The sequence below is a fragment of the Vicia villosa genome, linkage group LG1, assembly GCF_029867415.1.
Source record: "Vicia villosa cultivar HV-30 ecotype Madison, WI linkage group LG1, Vvil1.0, whole genome shotgun sequence".
Classification (NCBI taxonomy): Eukaryota; Viridiplantae; Streptophyta; class Magnoliopsida; order Fabales; family Fabaceae; genus Vicia; species Vicia villosa.
The window spans coordinates 163,288,741-163,306,931 of record NC_081180.1 but is presented as its reverse complement, the minus strand read 5'-3'; the positions used below and the strand labels follow the sequence as shown (position 1 = coordinate 163,306,931).

The 18,191-nt window shown below is 34.1% G+C and overlaps 1 protein-coding gene and 1 non-coding gene across 3 annotated transcripts; both read left to right on the top strand.

The window, feature by feature from the left end:
* Positions 1-5,552: 5,552 nt before the first annotated feature.
* On the top strand, positions 5,553-5,658 carry LOC131645429 (small nucleolar RNA R71). The gene has a single exon (XR_009297051.1). It is a non-coding gene; the product is annotated as a small nucleolar RNA R71 (small nucleolar RNA).
* Positions 5,659-6,548: 890 nt separating this feature from the next.
* Positions 6,549-14,830, top strand: LOC131644573 (uncharacterized). 2 transcript variants are annotated; one of them, XM_058915116.1, is made up of 16 exons: positions 6,549-6,707; positions 7,278-7,389; positions 7,802-7,929; positions 8,024-8,177; positions 8,335-8,444; positions 8,634-8,717; positions 8,803-8,851; positions 9,343-9,434; positions 9,774-9,906; positions 10,055-10,125; positions 11,079-11,326; positions 11,397-12,341; positions 13,272-13,373; positions 13,496-14,100; positions 14,174-14,393; positions 14,572-14,830. In XM_058915116.1, the coding sequence occupies exons 2-14, from the start codon at positions 7,297-7,299 to the stop codon at positions 13,999-14,001; spliced, it is 2,715 nt and encodes a 904-aa protein (XP_058771099.1). In that variant the 5' UTR covers positions 6,549-6,707; positions 7,278-7,296; the 3' UTR covers positions 14,002-14,100; positions 14,174-14,393; positions 14,572-14,830. The 2 variants fall into 2 exon arrangements, with proteins under 2 accessions (XP_058771099.1, XP_058771098.1); XM_058915115.1 differs by having other exon boundaries at positions 13,496-14,393.
* Positions 14,831-18,191: the final 3,361 nt, after the last annotated feature.

Below are 18,191 nucleotides of genomic sequence, written 5' to 3'. Positions count from 1 at the left end.
GAAAATATTAATTTTTTTCAAAACGCTACAGCGTAACCGGTTACGTAACGGGTTACCAGTCCCAAATCACAATTTTTCAAAAAATCACATACAGTGTAATCGGTTACGTAATCGATTACGAGCCCGAAAACGCAGATTTTTGGAAATAACACTCAGTGTAATTGGTTACCGTAACCGATTACGCCCCTCCTACAGCAGAAAACGAGTTTGACAGCAACTCAGCACATTCCAAATGTTTCCAAATCGTACCAATATGATTAAACACCACAAAGAGTATAGAATCCAGACATTTGACACAATTATATCACAATACAAACATTTCCAACATCAATTATTATTCACAACAAATCTATTGCATCACATATCATGAATTGAACCTAAACTTCTCCAAAACCCCAAAATCCCTAACACCCAACACATACCCGTTGAATCAAACAACCTACAATTCAATCCTATTATTCATAAATCGATAATAAAGATTAACCGGAAGAGTCTCCCCCTTACCTCGAAGGTTGATCTTGGTTCTTCCTCTTCCTTGCTCTTTCGCACTTCACGTTCTCTGCGTTCTCCCAAATGCTCTTGTGTTTCTCTTCTTCCAAAACTCTTGTTTTATGAAAAACACAACCTAACTTTAGTAAAGGCCTTAGTTTTAGCACCATCCCTCTTACTAACTACACCAATGGCCCATTACAATTATTCTCCCAATTTCCAATTTAACCCACCGAATAATTAAATAAAATCAATTAATTAAATTAAAATTCAATTAAATTAATTTATGAAATTATGGGTGTTACAAAAGGTGCCCAACACCTTCCTTTGGCTTGATTCTCTCCCTTACCTAGAAATTTCTTATTTAGGTTTTTTTCCTTATACTTTCCTCATCCTTAGGATAAACTAAGTGTAGGTGGCGACTCTGTTAACCTTTAAACATAAGCTTTAAAGCCGGTCGTAATAGTTGGACTCATTACAAGTGAGATCTCGTCAGGTGAAAAGGTGGAGCATTTACAAAACTTATCTTTTCTCAATAAATGCATGCGTGTTCCTAAGTACAAAAGTTTAAAAATAGAACAGTTGAGCCCCCATTCTAAAACTGAAAAACTGAGTTCTTGGACCATAGGATAAGGTAACCAAAGTTAAAATTAGGCTAGCTATCTTGACTAAAGAGATTATTTCTATGTTGATTGTGAGTGAGCTTTGTTGGAAAAGTTGGTTGTTTGGAAGAGGAGTTTCTCTGTCGTTATCTGACGCATCACTTGAGGACAGGTAATGATTCAAGTTTGGGGGTGTGGTAACCCATATTTCGTGTAGCAATAGGCTTTTAAAATTCATGTTTAAATAGAAAATCACCACCCACTAGTTTTATCCTAATGAAAGGATAGAGCAAGTGGGAAACCCTTAAAATAAAAGATATCTAGATAAGTAGATAAATTAGATAAGGGGAAGGTGTTAGACACCCTTGTACTCAAGGGGACCCATTTAGTCTTTAGGATTAAAATAAAAAGGTTTTTAGGTTTTAATTGTCGTTGTTCGTCAAGAACAACCACTTTGTTGTTGTTCGTTAAGAACAACAACTTTGGGGGATTGATTTGGGAATTGGAAATACAAGAATATATTTAAAACTATACCATCAAATTATCATCATATGGTTTTAAAATTATACATTGAAAATAAATTGGGGGCCTCATATAAAAATCAGTGGCCCCAAAAACCGAGTAAAAACTTTGAAAAGAAATTGCAAAAATATTTTATAAAAAGTGAAACTGTGAAATTGTTGATCGTGAAAGTGTGTAGAGAAATTGTAAGAGATTGTAGATGTGTAGATGATACATTAGGGTGAAGAGAGCCCTATTTATAGAATAAAAAATTAGGTTAAAAATCCCAAAAAGGAAATAACCCACACCAAGAAAAGTCCAAATTTTGATATTTTGAAAAAAGAAATTAGTAACAAAAAAATCTTAAAATGTGCAATGGTGGGATTCAAACCCATGACATTGTGCTTACAAGCTTTGCTCCCTTGCAAATTGTGCTAGGTTATTTATTTGAAATAAAAAGCTAATTGAAAGTATATGAAGTGCAAGCAAGTATTTGCTATTTAAGAAATACAAATAATTTTAAATAGACAAAATAAATTTATAATGAATATCTATAAAAACCCAAAATGTTAATGTAAATAAACCAAAGAATTTTATGAAACCCAATTTTAAAATTATTTGACTTTTTGAAACAGAGTGGGCAAATTTGGGGTATGACATTTTGTGAGTTATTTTATACCTTAATCTTTCTTTAGTGTTAGTTAATTTGTTGTTTAATAGTTGCTTTAGTTTATTTTAGATGTTTTTATGGTAATTTGCTTGGAGCAAAATAGGTGCTCTCTTTTGTTGTTTTGAAGTGTTTGTTGCTTAATTCAAGGTTAGTTATGTAGAGCCGAGGCAAGACAGTAGTGAACGTCACCTGGGAGTGAATCTTGAAACAAGGAGCCGAACTCACCTAAGGAACGAATTAGAGTTGCTGGTTAGGTTCCTAGGGCAAACGTGGAAGGGAAGCTGCATTAGATAGAAATATTTGCTTTGCATTGAAGAGAAATCATTTGAATCAAGTGGATAAGACCAATAGGCACTAAAAGACAAAAGAAGGTACAATAGTACACCCACTACAAAGCACGCTCTACATGGAAAGGACAACACCGCATGCATCTTGCTGTGGTAGACTGTCACAAGATACCTTGTCCACCAGCATTGTCTCTTGTACCTGGTTCCTTGTAAATAAAGTAGAGGGAATAATGGAAAAGTGATGAATTATGTATTGGGCTTGATTTGATTTCCTTATTTTTGGCCTATGATCCAAGACATCTTAAGGAACCCTAATGGAGGTTATAAATAGACATACTTTTAATGTTGGAGAAATACACACTTAGATCACCCTCTAACCTTTTATGACATGACACCGCACATCATGAACACATAATTACTTAAATAATATTAATGGATCATAGCTCAACATGCACTCTCTTGATATACTCACAACTCTCGCTTCACATTGTTTAGACCATGTTTAAGAAGAAAATGAACTTGCAACGCTAATATTATTATTTTTACTCCTTATCATGCTTAAATTTAAAAGATAGTCTTTTACAAGATCAACCTAAGTAACATTCACTCCATGTGGGTACGATATCCTTACTTTTTATCACTTGCTACTTTCAAACACAAATATATACTTGCATGTGATACATTATAGAGAGCAACAAGTTGCAGGCAGGCGGTTAAAGTGGCGTTGTTAGGGTTACTCGGAGCGAAGTGCTCTATGGGTAGTGTTTGAGTACTTTAAGCATGTGTTACTTGAAAGCTGTCCTTTTTCCCCTGGAGGAGAAATATTTATAAATTCTCTCATGGGCCTGGGTTGTAAAGTGATGTTGAGCAATAAATAACAAGTATTTGTTTTATCGTATCCATAGGGATTGATGCATATCAATGTCGTTCAATATTTACTATGGTTTTGGGCGGAAGTTTGTAAGATGTTTGATGGTTTAAAGTTGCAAAATGTAAATTGATAAATGATAGATAGAGTTTCAGAGATATGAGAGCTTGTCAGGATTGATTTTCATTCACCGATAGACCATGTAATTTACCAGTCAGTTATACACAATTTAAACATTCATCAATATCATCATGTATCACTCACAAACAAAGTTTATGCCTAAACTTCTGACGAGGTTTCTACCCTATCGTTTAATTGACGATCTCTCAACCTACTAAACAATACAAAAGTATTAAGAATCAATACTTACGGTGAATGTTAAACCTAAATCTATGTCTAAAATTTAGTATCTAACAGATGATTAACTTAAATCAAGATTCAAACTGTATTTCTCAATATCAATTCAAATATATAAAGTTAAATAGTGAAACAAATATAACATCGATATTAATGCATGAATAAATTGTATACAACACCATGATCAATAAACATATATATTGTTACGATGAACTACATCCACCCCAACAAGAAAAAGGGTTTATCTACTCATGGTAACTTGATACAAATGAAAAGAAAAGAAATGAATGAGCATTAATGTTGATTTCCCGACTATTAATGCAAATTCAACTTCCGATCTTCACGAATCACCCTTTCCTACTGTTTGGCATATTTCTCTATCTCCAAAATAGCGTCTCTTCCTAAATATATAAAGTTAAAAGCTATTTATATAAATCTGATAAAGCAGACCGCGCTTAGCCCCAGATTTGCGCTGAGCGAATCTACAAACAAAAGATTTAAACCGCCATAAATGAGGCTTAGGCGGATGTCCCTACCTTTTTGCTATGTCTGCGCTTAACACGAAACTCAACAAACATGCTTTGTTCCAAAATTGCATGGTTAAGCCATTCCTTTGTCTTTTGATTACCAAAGCTCTTCTTATGTATACATTCCTATAAAATGAGTTGCAAATGATCAATCTACACAATATTGATAAAACTATAAAGCTAATATTTACACAAAAGTTGAGGTTTACACTTGCAAATCCAATGAATTAAGTTAATAAGTGCCACTATTTAAGATAAATAATCAACACATTTTGGCCCTTATTAACTCTCTCCAACTTAGAACTTTGTTTGTACTCAAACAAGAGTCATACAAACCTAAAGAAACAATAGTAAACCTCTAAGAAATCATGATCAAATAAGTTTTGAGAAAAGAAGACAAATGCATGGTCAAAATTTCAAAAGCACGGGTAAGGTGATGCTTACCACGATATTACAACCAAACTATGATTATGAAACAAATTCTAAACACAAAACTCATGTAAAAAATTCCAAAACAACACATGCTCAATTATGAATCACACCCAGCACACATCTTCATCAACGAATAACGAACAAAAATGAGGGACTTAACTCACACCCAACAATCTTGCTAACATCATGATTAACTTATGCACTCATCCCAGCAAATCACATTGAAAGCATAAAAGCACAAATCACAAAGGACTTTCAAAGGTTGTAATGTGTTCTGGTTAACAAAGAAGGGTCATAACTAAAGGTAATTGAAACAAAGTTGCTAAAATATAGGAAAACATTCATTTATCAAATTCTTTACCATTCACAAACTTACCAGAGTCAGAACCTGTTTAGCAAAAGCTACACACTAAACAAAAACCATTAGAGTACACAATTGTTCTCTTAGATACCATGTAAAGTTCTCATCAAAACTCAAGGCCAAATGCAAAACCAATCTCGTTCTTACCCCCCACACCCCCCCACACACAAAATATATATATATATATATATATATATATATATATATATATATATATATATATATATATATATATATATATATATATATATATATATATATATATATATAACACCAAATCAAGGAATAGACTTCAAATACAATTTTCATTTTGTAATTCCCCTTTATATCATAAATTGAGTATTGAAGTGACAACCTTATATGTACCCCTGCTCTACCACATAGAAGGTTGCGATCCACCATCATCTTCGTTTAAGCTTTTCATTTCTGGTTCTAGGACGAAACAAATACAAATATAAATTCCATGACGAGGACATTGTCTTAGCAACTCCTTAAATATTTCCCAAGCATCAAACAATGATTAATCTTCTTCTTGTCTAAATGAGGTTTTTCATTCCTCATTTTTGCATTCTTCATGGGAGAAAAATACCTGGTCAAAAATTTCTCAGCCAAATTATTTAACGTGGCTATAGAATTAGGTTCTAAATAATTGAGTCATCTCTTACCTCTGTTCCTCGAAGAATATGGAAACAATATACGTCTAAAAGCATCACATATTACTCCATGAATCTTAAAGTTTCTTGCAACATGAAGGATTTACTCCAAATATAAGCGTTGATCTGTTGCGATACCTAAACCCTATCAATAGCTCGAACCATCGAAAACATCATTAATTTGAACATAAATTGAGCTACATTGATCTCTGACCTTATAATACAAGAACATTTAGATTAAAGAAATCACAACCTATGAACCTATGATATTTCTTGCTATGTCAATAGTTATATTAAGAATATCTTGTTGTGTGATGTCTTCCTCTTGTTAAAATTGATTCTTGATGTGTAACATTGATGACAACCCTTGAATAAAATTAACTTCACCTTAAAAATTAATTATTATAACATAAAATTAAAACTTGTGCTTTATAAATTTAAAACAAAATTTCACAATAAACTTCAATATTCAACTCACCTTTTAAAGATAATTAATTTCACATTTAATTCATTTTGAAATACACCTAATTCATTCAAAATTCATTTTCAAATACACCTAATTCATTCAAAATTCATTTTTGTCCTCAAAATGAAACATGTAGTTACACAAATTTCTCCGCATAAAATTGAACCTAGAATGAGTTTGAGTTGCTAATAAGTAATAACTTTTCCGTAAAATAATAATTAAAAAAACTTGCCATAAGGCTGCGTTTGTCTCAAAAACAAATTAATCGATTACTTTAAGCTAATAGTACAAAATTTGTAACCGATAAAGGTAAAAAAGCCTTTTCCCAACACGGGAATTTTTCACGTACAAAATACAACAACGAGTACATGTTTACCGTCTCTCGTTATCGTTCTCTTCTATTATCGTGCTTTATCCTTCACTCTTTCTCTCTCTCTCACTCACTTCACTCACACATTGCTCTGTCTCTGCTCTCTCTTCTCTCTGCTCTCACCGTAAGCTCTTCGCTCTAAACCCTAACTCTCTTTTCAATTCATCGTTTCAATCTACACTTACATTTCGCTTTTTCCTTCGTTTCTTAGGGTTACGCTTTTCGATTTTCGATTGAACTTCTTTTTGTACTTTATGCTTAGTTTGTCTTTGAGTTAACTACAATGTAATCTATGTTTTTGTTATGCTTTTCGTGATTTGAACCTCATAAATTTATCACTGATTATTTTGCGTTCGTTTAACGATTTTTTCCGCTTATTGTGAATGTTGTCAGAGTGGAAGGAACGTTCATTTCTCCTAGGGTTTTTTATTTCTTTAGTGTTTTTAATCGATTTTTCAAGCTTAATTAGTTGATTTTTTTGTTGCAAATGTTATGCCGTAACCGTCATTTTTAAGCATGGTTTGAACATGAAGAAGAATGTAGTTTTCACATAGAAATGAAATGTTAATGTTAATGTGCTTTTTACACCTGAGCTTCACTTGTGTAATGGTTTGTCATTTTTGGATGATTTTTTTTCTCTGTCTTCATTTCTTTAGTGTTTTTTTTTTTAATATTTGATTACTTTTTTGTGTAGCTGAATATCCTGGACAATCATGGGAGACAAAGGAGGAAAATCATGTCCGATTTGCACCGAGGAGATGGACCTGACTGATCAGCATCTGAAACCATGCAAATGTGGCTATGAGGTTTAGCTAGTTTATATACCTAAGGAATATGAAATTATTTGCATAATATGAAATTATTTGCATATAACTCTTTTATTTTCTTACTCGACGTGGTCCCTAAATTTTTTGGTCGAACGTACTTGTTTTATGCTTGTTCAAATTAATATGTATTATCCATATGCCTCAATCAATCTTGTGCTATGAAAACAAAAAGTTAGAATTAAAACTGTCAGGTACTTTGCATTTCACTGAATGCATATTTCGTTGTCTTATAGAAAACTATTTTTGTTTTTTAAGAATGAAAAAAACCCTATTTGACGAGCTACGTTTGGGTTCAAAGTTCAAAAAACCTGTTTAACAGATCTTCATTTATAAACAAGAAAAGCAAAACAGTTTCGATAATTGTTAATTTTCAATCTTTCTCTTTTCTCAGATCTGTGTGTGGTGTTGGCATCATATAATGGAAATGGCACAGAAGGATGAAACTGAGGGACGTTGTCCTGCCTGCCGTTCAGCTTATGACAAAGAACGCATTGTGGCAATGGCAGCTAACTGTCGAAGGTTTGAGTCATGAGTGGAATTCTTACTTTTATATTAAATGTTTATTATTATGCTATTGGTAGGTAACACTGATATGCTTTCCTTGCTTTACCAGATTGGTTGCTGAAATGAATTCACAGCATAAAAAGAAACTACAGAAGGTAAAGCCTAAATCATCGGATGGAAGGAAACATCTTACTGATGTTAGAGTCATTCAGCGCAACCTTGTGTACATAATTGGACTGCCTCTCAACCTTGCAGATGAAGATGTGAGTTCTTCAATGCTGCTCTGTCTTTAACTATTGCTAGATGCTACTGTGTCGAGCATGGCAGGCACCGTCCATATAAGTTTTAGTGTTTTTAAATTGTAAATCATCTTAACCACTTTTTCTTTCAATTGATAACCTCTTTCTTGGATTATATCAGTTACTTCAGCGTAGGGAGTACTTTGGCAGGTATGGCAAGGTTTTGAAGGTGTCAATATCTCGTACAGCAACCGGTATTATTCAACATTCTGCAAACAACAGCTGTTGTGTGTAAGTTTTTCTGAATATCTATAAAACAGCAACTGCCATAGTGTTGTTCAAGTAGAAAATTACAGTCTCTCCGTTGTTTATGTAGTTATTTTCTTTATGTAATTATTATGATGTAACTTTTGAAGGCTGGAACTTGCAGTTTGTTCCTATAGGTTTTGCATTCATTGAATTAAAATTTCGTATCTTTAGGTATATAACGTACTCAAAAGAATCTGAAGCTGTTCGATGCATTCAATCAGTTCATTTTTTTGTATTAGAAGGTAGATCATTGAGGTAAGGATATATACCATTTTGGTTAAGTTGTGACTTGTCAGGCTTTCATGATCTTGTGATGATTGGTGACAATTTTTATTTGCAGGGCTTGTTTTGGAACCACAAAGTATTGCCATGCATGGCTCAGAAATGTGGTAAAATAGACATTCTTAGCCGATCTTATGATTGTTTTATCACACATAATTACAGTTTTATGATACTACATTAGAAACTGGATCAAACTTTGTACAATGGATAAATCTACTCTATTATTCCTGAAATAATTCTGGTACCAGTAGGCAGCAGTACCGGAACGGTATATTTACTAGTGTTAAGGACTAAAACTGAAAAGATAACACAGGGTAATTGAGAAACCGTTCACACTCCTTTACTGACTTGTAGGACTACTCATTTCCTGCCTTTTTCTTCCCCCTAACTCATTTATGCCCCAGTATTCCCTTTTATTTTGTTGCCCAAATCACTCAATTATTTCCTTACTTAAATTACTAAGTGTACCTTGGTTGTCTCCCTTGCCAATCTTCATAATTATTCAATTTTCCATGATTTCCTTTCTGCTGTATCCTAATATAGACCTTAGTAATAGGTGGTTTCCTCACATACTATATAAATTATCTTGCCGGTCCAGCCTTGCAGCAATAGAGAATGCTTATATCTACATGATCATGGTGCTCACGAAGATAGCTTTACCAAGGATGAATTAGTATTAGCATTTGCAAGGTATGATTGGTTCTCAACTCATGTACACTATCTTTCCAATTTAAACTTTTGAATTTGCTGCCATGCTTATACCTCAGCTGGTTGTCTTTTAGCCATGTTGTGTATTCATTTGGGAGTTCAAATCCTAATGCTTGCACATCATCAATGTATTTTTACTTCTCTGGTCTTAGTAGGCCCTCTACTGGTTGGTTGCTTTCATTTTTCATCAATGTTTTGGATTGCATTCTCCTCATTGTTAGACATACTATTATTTTTGACTACGCTATTCTTTGTTTTTTATGTTTGAGAGTTATATCTTCTTTGATAGTAGTTTTGCTTTTGTATATTTGGATGTTAAAGGAGTAGAGTCCTACAAATCATTGGGGCTACAAATAATTTGCATCGCCGTTCTGGGAGTGTTTTACCTCCACCACCAGATGAACCTAGACACATACCATCAGCCACCAAAGTAGTGTCCAAAAGTCCTTTAGATGTAAGTATTAAAGAATATCACTTTTGTGGTAAACTTGTTTATTATGGGTGATATGATACTTCAATTTTCTTCTGTTTTGTTGGTTTTTAGGCAGTGAACTAACATTTTTATTAAACTCATTTGTATGTTATCCATCATGAAAATTTAGATCCAGATTACAGGATCCTGTTCAAGCAATGGAGCTGCCAATTCAACAGCACTTCCTGCAGCAAACTCTTGGTAATTAATTTATAATCGCGTGGTATTCTTGCATTAATTAGTTTTACATGGCAGTCCAGCTGTGATTTTTATGGCAGGGCACATATACGTCATTGAAGGTGCTGAAATCAACAAAATAAAAAAAGATGAGCAAAATTGACTCTGCCAATTTTTAAACCCTAATTAAAACCCTTTTGACACTCCCTATGAATGTTTCTACAATCTCTCACTTGTGAGTCTGTCATCTCTCATCCACGCATCTGTGTCATTTTTCATTTGCGCCCATCTCCGGTGAACAATACATCTCCCGTGAACAGCCCATCTCCAATGACTTCTGGTTTCTCAACTATATCTTGTGATAGGTTCTACATCTGGCATGGGCAAGCTGTGTTTTTCTTCCTCCCTTTCTGTTTTGTATTCCCCTTTTTCAAATTTTTCTCTACTTCTTCCTCTCTATTTCTTTCTTTTGTTAAGTTTGTGTTTCAAAGATTTTGTTCTTCAATCATTGTATTCATCCTTTTGATATATTTTTTTGTGGAGCTTCTATTCTCTATGACTTTATCTTCCTTGCCTAGCTGTTCCCTATTTGTTGTTGTTTTATTTTATTCTGTTTTAGATATGTTCTCTATGTTTTTTTTGTTTTGTAAATTGTGTTTCTAAGATTCTGTTCTGTGAGCATAATTCATCCTATTTCATTTTTATGTCTTCTATTCCATGACTGTCTTCCTTGTTTAGCTGCTCTCTCTTTTTTTTCCTCCATAATTTATTTTGTTATATTGTATTCTATTATTTTTTCTTTAATAAAATACAGTGTAATATTTTTCATCATAACCGCATATGCTTCTGCCACAGGCTTTAACACCTTCAGCCATATTATATGCTAGTTTAGCTAGTCACCATTAACTGACATAATCCACTAATAGCATTAGTTTTTTTGTAGTGTGAATGTTGACTTTTTTGGTTTATTCTGCTAGGGCTAGGTGTGTATCTGGTAGTCTTCAGCAGGATAATAGTTCATTATGTTCTAATAATCTGGCCAAGAAAAAGATTGAAGCATCTAATGGCCCCCAAGCCCTTGTACCGGGGGTTGCTTGCACTGAAAGATCTATTCTTGATACGAAAGAATTGGGAGAAAATGAAAATAATTCTGATGCGCATTCCAATAGTGTAATTGTACCTTCAGCATTGAACAAACATCACATAGGGGGAAATTCTCAAACATGTAAGTCAAATGTTATCGATGAAGAAACTTTTTGGCATTATACTGTCTAACTGTCAAACTTCTTCTGCAGCTTTTGCTGGCCTTGATCAAGATAAGGCTGCACCCTCAACAAGTACAAGCTTCCTGGAGACTGTCAGACCTCAGAATTTGAATACTAACAAGGCAGTTTCCAGTCGAGATGTGCATGGCTTAAGTTCTGAGTTATCATCTGTTAGCATCAACAATAATCTTAAAGATTCATATTTCACTCGTGATTCAGACAGATTACTTTTTACTCCTAACTCGATCAATTCCTCTCTAGGGAAACATTTTCCTCAAGATAATGAATACTGTAAAGACCATTCAACCACACCAGCCTTTTGGGAAGATATAATTGTGGATGATACGCTAAATAAAGACTTTGATCAACAACAATTCTGCAAAGGCATTAACAATTTAGCATCTGGGCATCATTCACCTCGTTATCCTCAGAATCTAAACCAATCAAACCACCAACTGAAGCATCAAAATCAAATTTGTAACCAGAATCATTTAAGGAAACCTTCTGAAACTTTTACTGAACACTTGGGGGCAGGATTTGAGAAGCTTGTGGAGAGTGAGGATACTGGTTCAAATGTTGATAACAAGGTTGCTTCAGACATTGGAGAAAACAACATTATATCTAACATTTTGTCTTTGGAACTAGATGCATGGGAAGATTCACTAGTTAAGTTGTTGGATGAAACCGATGAACCATACACATCCTTCAAAGCACCTGCTTTGCGGAAAATTCAAGACAAGAATCAGTCCCGGTTTTCCTTTGCCAGACAAGATGATTCCTTGAATAAGACATCTGGTTTGCAGCAACCATTAGGGATTACCGAACATGAACCTAAAAGGCATTATCCATCTGGTGGTTATAACGGAAACAATGATACATTCACTGTAAAAAACCCATATGCTTTCACATCTAGCAGTTCTGTGCTATCAGATAAATTTGATGGAAGTCCGTCATTGGTGCCCACAAAATTTTCCAGTGAGTATTAATCAATAACATACTTAAGCACTTCATCTTTATTAGTTCGGAGGATATAGTTTTCTTTCCATTCATATATTCTCTGTTGTCATAGTGTCTTCTATTGGGTTTGCATGCATACATCTTGATGTCAGTTTCCCTGCTTGTTCAATTTATTATATCTCGTTTTCCTTTTGGCTTCTTAATAAACCTGCAAATTTCTTAACCTATATCTTTCGCGTTCACTTGTCAATTAATGGAGAAACATGGTAATTTAAGCACTTCACATGCCTACATAGATGATGGCTTTGTTTAATAGTTGGTTCATTGGCTCATTAAGTAGTTAATTTTGGGTTTAACAAGAATTTAGTGCTTCTAATCCCCAGAGTCTACCATATATTTAGTATGCATAATTTGTCCATAGGATTTCTGTTATTTGCTTGTGAATGGAAAGTATGTTGCGATATTTTTCTTCTGCAGTTCTATATTACTTTTTGGCTACTGTTATTCCTATCTAAATATATTTTGGGTGTATTTTTGGAGTAAGTTATTTGGTTTTGACTGTATTCAGGCAATGTTTCAGTCAGCCTATCAAAAACTGCAGCTGTAATATGAAGAACATTTGGATTAATTTATTAATTGGAAAAGATTTCTTGGTCATAAATGTTGTGTTAAAATCATGCTATTAATTTTTTTCTATATAATGTTAGATATTTATCTTTCAGCAAGTTTATTAATAAATGTATCTTTAATACTTAGTTGGTAAGAGTATAAGTTTGTCCCTTGGTGTATAATGAAATGTTCATGACTAAAAGTGAAATACGTAATAGTTTACTCCTGACTGCGACATATCAGGTCTCCTTTTAACACGATATTCTTCATTGTTAATTTTCTAAACTGTTGAACTAAGCTTTTATCAAATTGATAATTTTATTTGTTGTCTTTTATCAGTGGCAAAAGCTCATGCCTCAAGTCCACCTGGATTTTCAATGTCAGGCAGAATACCTCCTGGGTTTTCACGCGGGAGAGTAGAACAGGGTTGTAATAGTTCTGGTATAACTCTTTCACGGCTCAACAATTTCTACACTTATTTTAACTTTTTCCTGTGTGTTTCTGCTTTTCAGCTACATCTTCTACTTATAGAGAAATTTCTTATAAAATTTTTTATTTTCCAGTTGAACATTTGCAACCGCAATTTGCTCCTCCATCTGTAAATATCGGCAGGATAGGAGATGCTGAATTCAAAAATCCTATGGTATTGGATCCTAGTAAGGGCCTAATGGAAGAAAGGCTGAATAGTGCACCTTTTAACTCGAGGCAAACTTTCCTTCCACAATATAGTCCTAATGAAGATGAGGCTAGACTTAAGTTGTTAATGCAACAATCTCTAGCTTCACAGAATTTAAGACTTTCAGATCATATTGGAAATAGGTTTTCCCCTCAAAGTGAGGCTTATAGAACTCCTTCAAGGTTTCTTGATCAATTTCAGTCTAACAATCCTTCATTTTCTGAACAAATGCGCTCTCAACAGTTCAGTAGTAATATTCTCGGTTCAAATAACCAGCGGGGAAGTTGGAATGATTCCATGTATTTCAGCGGCCTATCTATGTCGGAAGTATTGAATAATGAAATAGGTGGATTTAACAATTTCATGCCCAATTATGAGAATATCAAGTTTTAAACACCTGACTTGACTGATCAACTAATATTCGTGGTGATGATTGCGTCTCAACTATAGTTCAATTTCTCCCTTCAATGCACTAATAGGCTTCAGATGGCAGTATGTGGATCAAACCTGTCTCAAAATGTTAATAGATTCGTTTATTTGGCTGAAATTGTGTTTACTATGGCAGACTGGCTGAACCTTGAGACTTGTTTCAAATCTGCTTGGAACTTGAGTATCCTGAATTCCTTATCACAATTCTGCCATCAAATGGTCAAAGGCAATCTTTACCCACTCTTGTTTGCTTAGCTTCATTGCAAAGCACTGGAATCTGGATTGTCAGACGTCAAATGATGTCAACTTTTTCTATGGGGTAAATGTCGGGAGAACTGACATGTGTGGTTATTATGGTGAGTTAAGTTTGTAATTTGACAATATCTTTTATTTGCATGTGCCCTAACATCAGGATGAAGCCATCACTTTTCCATTTGAAGATGCTGCTCTAAAATTGCACGGTTTGCACCTTAAAGTTTTCTTTTTATATGACCAATTTCGATATATAACTTGTTCTTTACTCTATCTATGCAGTTAACCGAGTTACAAGAAACTTGTCATCTAACAAAAGAAACTACAAAAGGAGCTATATAAGCCTTACTGGTGGGAAATTCATGCGATGAATGGTGAAATAGGTCATCTAGATTTGACGTTTTCTTCACTCCTGAAATTGTTTGTTCAGAATTTGTTACTTGTCTTAAATTTGGTACTTATGCAACAAATATGACTTTAATACTATTTAGAATGTACAAAGTTGGTTTTGGTTTTACAAAAGTATCAAGTGTTTGATGAAGATAGTGTGGTATTATTATCTATTACGAGAAGGGATACATTGAGAGATTTGGTAAGTCAAGGCTTGCACCAAATCTCAGTAAAATTTAATGATTCTATGCTTGCTAATAACCCAATGAAACAAATTTTACTTAGGGCTATAGTCCACTTTTTTTAGATTTCCCTCACCACTCGACCTGTTTCTTCAAACTCTGCCTAGGGTGGACGTAGAACAGCTCTTATTCTGTGTGCCATTTATGACCTCAAACTCTTCTGAACATTTGCCTTTTTGCAAGTAACCTGAGGCCGTTGTAAAGTTATTTAGTCCGTTCTGTCGTTCATTTTCCCGTGCCCCATGTGCATGTATATGTAGCACGAAATGAGTCTTTGCCTTGTAGGATGTTAAGTAGTAGTAGAGTGATATCAATAATAATGAGAACATTGAACTTCTATTTTAGCAGAAAAACGTTGAAAAGGGAGGCAAAAATTTTTCTCCACTCTTGGGTTTCAGTCCCATAGCGATTTATTTGACGGTAATAAAACTTAATTCTTTAACAGAAGTATAATAATACAAGTTTTCATTCCAACCTAGCTACAAAATGACATCCTTTTTTTGTTCCGTATCTCTAATAGTAGTAATAGTATGAAATCTTTACTGGGCAGGGCAATGAATGAACCTAAATTTATTACCTGAACATTTTTAAACCCGACTAGAAATCAATCATGCGAGAAGAAGTTCCTAGCCGTAGTTAGCGAAATGAAAATTTCCATACATGTTTAAGAAGGAAAATAGCCCAAAAGAAAAAGAAAATAGCCCTATTCTTAGCTACATTTGTTTGAGACACAAATTTTAGTTAATGCTAAGTTTTTCTTCAACTTTTAGTCCATATAAAATTAATTTGTAAGCAGTTTTAATCTGTATTGTTAAATAGATTTAAATTTTTGAATGATTTTTTTTACATAATGTATAGAACATTAATGTAAGGAGGAAACAGCGTACGTTCAAAGATGCTTGCATTTTTTTAAATTGGATTAAAGATTGCAATTTGATTGAGGTTGATCGTTGATGCCGTAGGAACTAAATTTATTTGGAAGGGGTTCAAGTGCAATGGCCATGACTGTTTTCAAAAAGCTTGATCACATGCTTTGTAATGTGGCTTGTAAGCTAAAATATCATGCGTTTTTTGTGTGTGTGTCGGATATCAGACCATTATGCGACTCTATTATACTACTACGTTTTAGTTAACTTGCCTATTCCTTAGTTGGTTAGCTTATACGTACTTAACTATCACATCTGGAAAGATTCAATACATAATGAATAAATTCATTCAAATCTATTCTTCTTTCAATTCTTCAATTGGCTCTCAACACAGAGTAATATGATATCAGTTGATCAAACCCAAAATTTCTCCTTTTTTGCCAATCCTATTTTTTCAATCTCAAATTCTTGCTTCTTCTTCCTTCCTTTTTGATCTTCTCCTATGGAAGACAATTTAGATTCAGTTTCATCCTCAAACACCAACAGCCTCTCCTACACCTCTGACCCATCACGCAACCCTCGAAGACTATTTTATCTTCACACTGGTAAAAACTCAAGCTCTACCCTCGTCGCACCACAACTCAATGAACTCGATTACCACAATTAGAGCAAATCGATGAAACAAATGTTGTCAAGAAAAACTGGTTTTTGTCAATGTCTCGCTTCCTCACTCTTCAACAGCCGATCCAAACTTTATCACTCTCAAACTATTCACAATGACAACCTCTGTTGGGAGGGACTTCTCATGTCATTTCTAGCATCTCCAAAACAAGTAATACCTTTAATAAATATACATCGCAAATCTTATATTGTGGAGCATCGAACCAAGTATGTTCATTCATTAAATCTTTTCATATTATTAAGAAAATTGAACTCATGCCTATTACCTTTCTAAATAGACACAAACTCATGACACACTATGCTGAAAACAATATTTTTACCAAGAATCTATACCTCTACAATGTACTCTAGATTATTCAATTTTATATACGTTGAAAATTAAACATTGAATTTTTTTTTCAAAAAATAATAATTTAATGTCGATTTCTAAGTTTACCAATACCCTGAGCTGCAATAAAAAAAAGGTCATATTTTCACACAACTTTTGTTTAATTAAGGATTTCGCTTCCAAGAAGAAGATTGAGATTGTTGACCACATCAATAGTCTTTAAATATTCAATCATAATCCTATATTTCATAGTTCCTTAGATATTTTAATGATGTTCATTGTCTTACAACACAAATGTTTTGCAATAACGTTTTTAATGTATGACACTTTATACTAGGTCATCCTTCTTTCCATGTTTCCCATACAATGTGTAAGATGTTTCCATACAATGATGAATCATATTAGTAAAAAGATGATCTGTTAATCGTGATTTGGTAAAGCAAACTAAATCACCCTTTTCCATAATGCCAATACTTTTATGCATGCTTTTGAACTTAATCATATCAATATTTAGGGGCATGTCTGATAGATTAATGTAGGAAACCCTAGATCTAAGAGTACATGAAAAGACAATAAAATAAAACAACTTTTCTTCTTGATTTCATAATAGAGGCTGCATACAATTATATAGTAGGCTTTCTACCTCTAAAAGGGCCATGGGCCAAAACAGTACAATAAACTAAAATAACAAGGAAATAAAATACTACTAGTTGCACCACCTTAATTTAATATAAAATCTTTTAGCAAAATAGATTGCTTCTTAATTCTGTTGGACCTTGTTGTCTTCATAACATTACTTTGTGGTCCATAAAGAACCTTGTCCTCAAGGTTCAAAGGTATGGGCTTTTTGAGGTACCACTTGTGTGTAGGTTGGGGCACAAAACTGTGGGCCCAGCATAGACCGATAATCCACTTGTGTTTGGAGATATCATGGGCATTTGAATCTGTGACGTTGGAGATGGGGAAATCGTGAGAGGATAAGGGGAAATCTGCTTGAACGGCTATGATCGCAACTTGGGGGATGAGGTTATCTCTTGGGCAGTGTGTGGGGCTTGGGAAACGTGTGTAGTTGGACTACAGCTGGCTTGTTGGAGAACACGTGAAGCTTTATTGAGAATAGGGAAGGAACCGTTGGAAACCCCAGGGACAAACTTGTCAAAACCCTGTTGCGTACTTACTAATACAGATGACGAGTTAAGTACTAAGTCATTTGCACTTCCAACCATTTGCTTCACACCTTTTCTGTCTCTGCTTTGTTGTGCATAGAGTTCTCCCCAACCATCTTCCTCATTCCACCGCTTCCCTTGCATTTTCCCTCGCAGCTCTCTTCACTACTTGTCTCTGAAGCGGCAGACTTTGTCGTACCCTGAGGTAAAGCCTGTAAGTGTTGTTTAT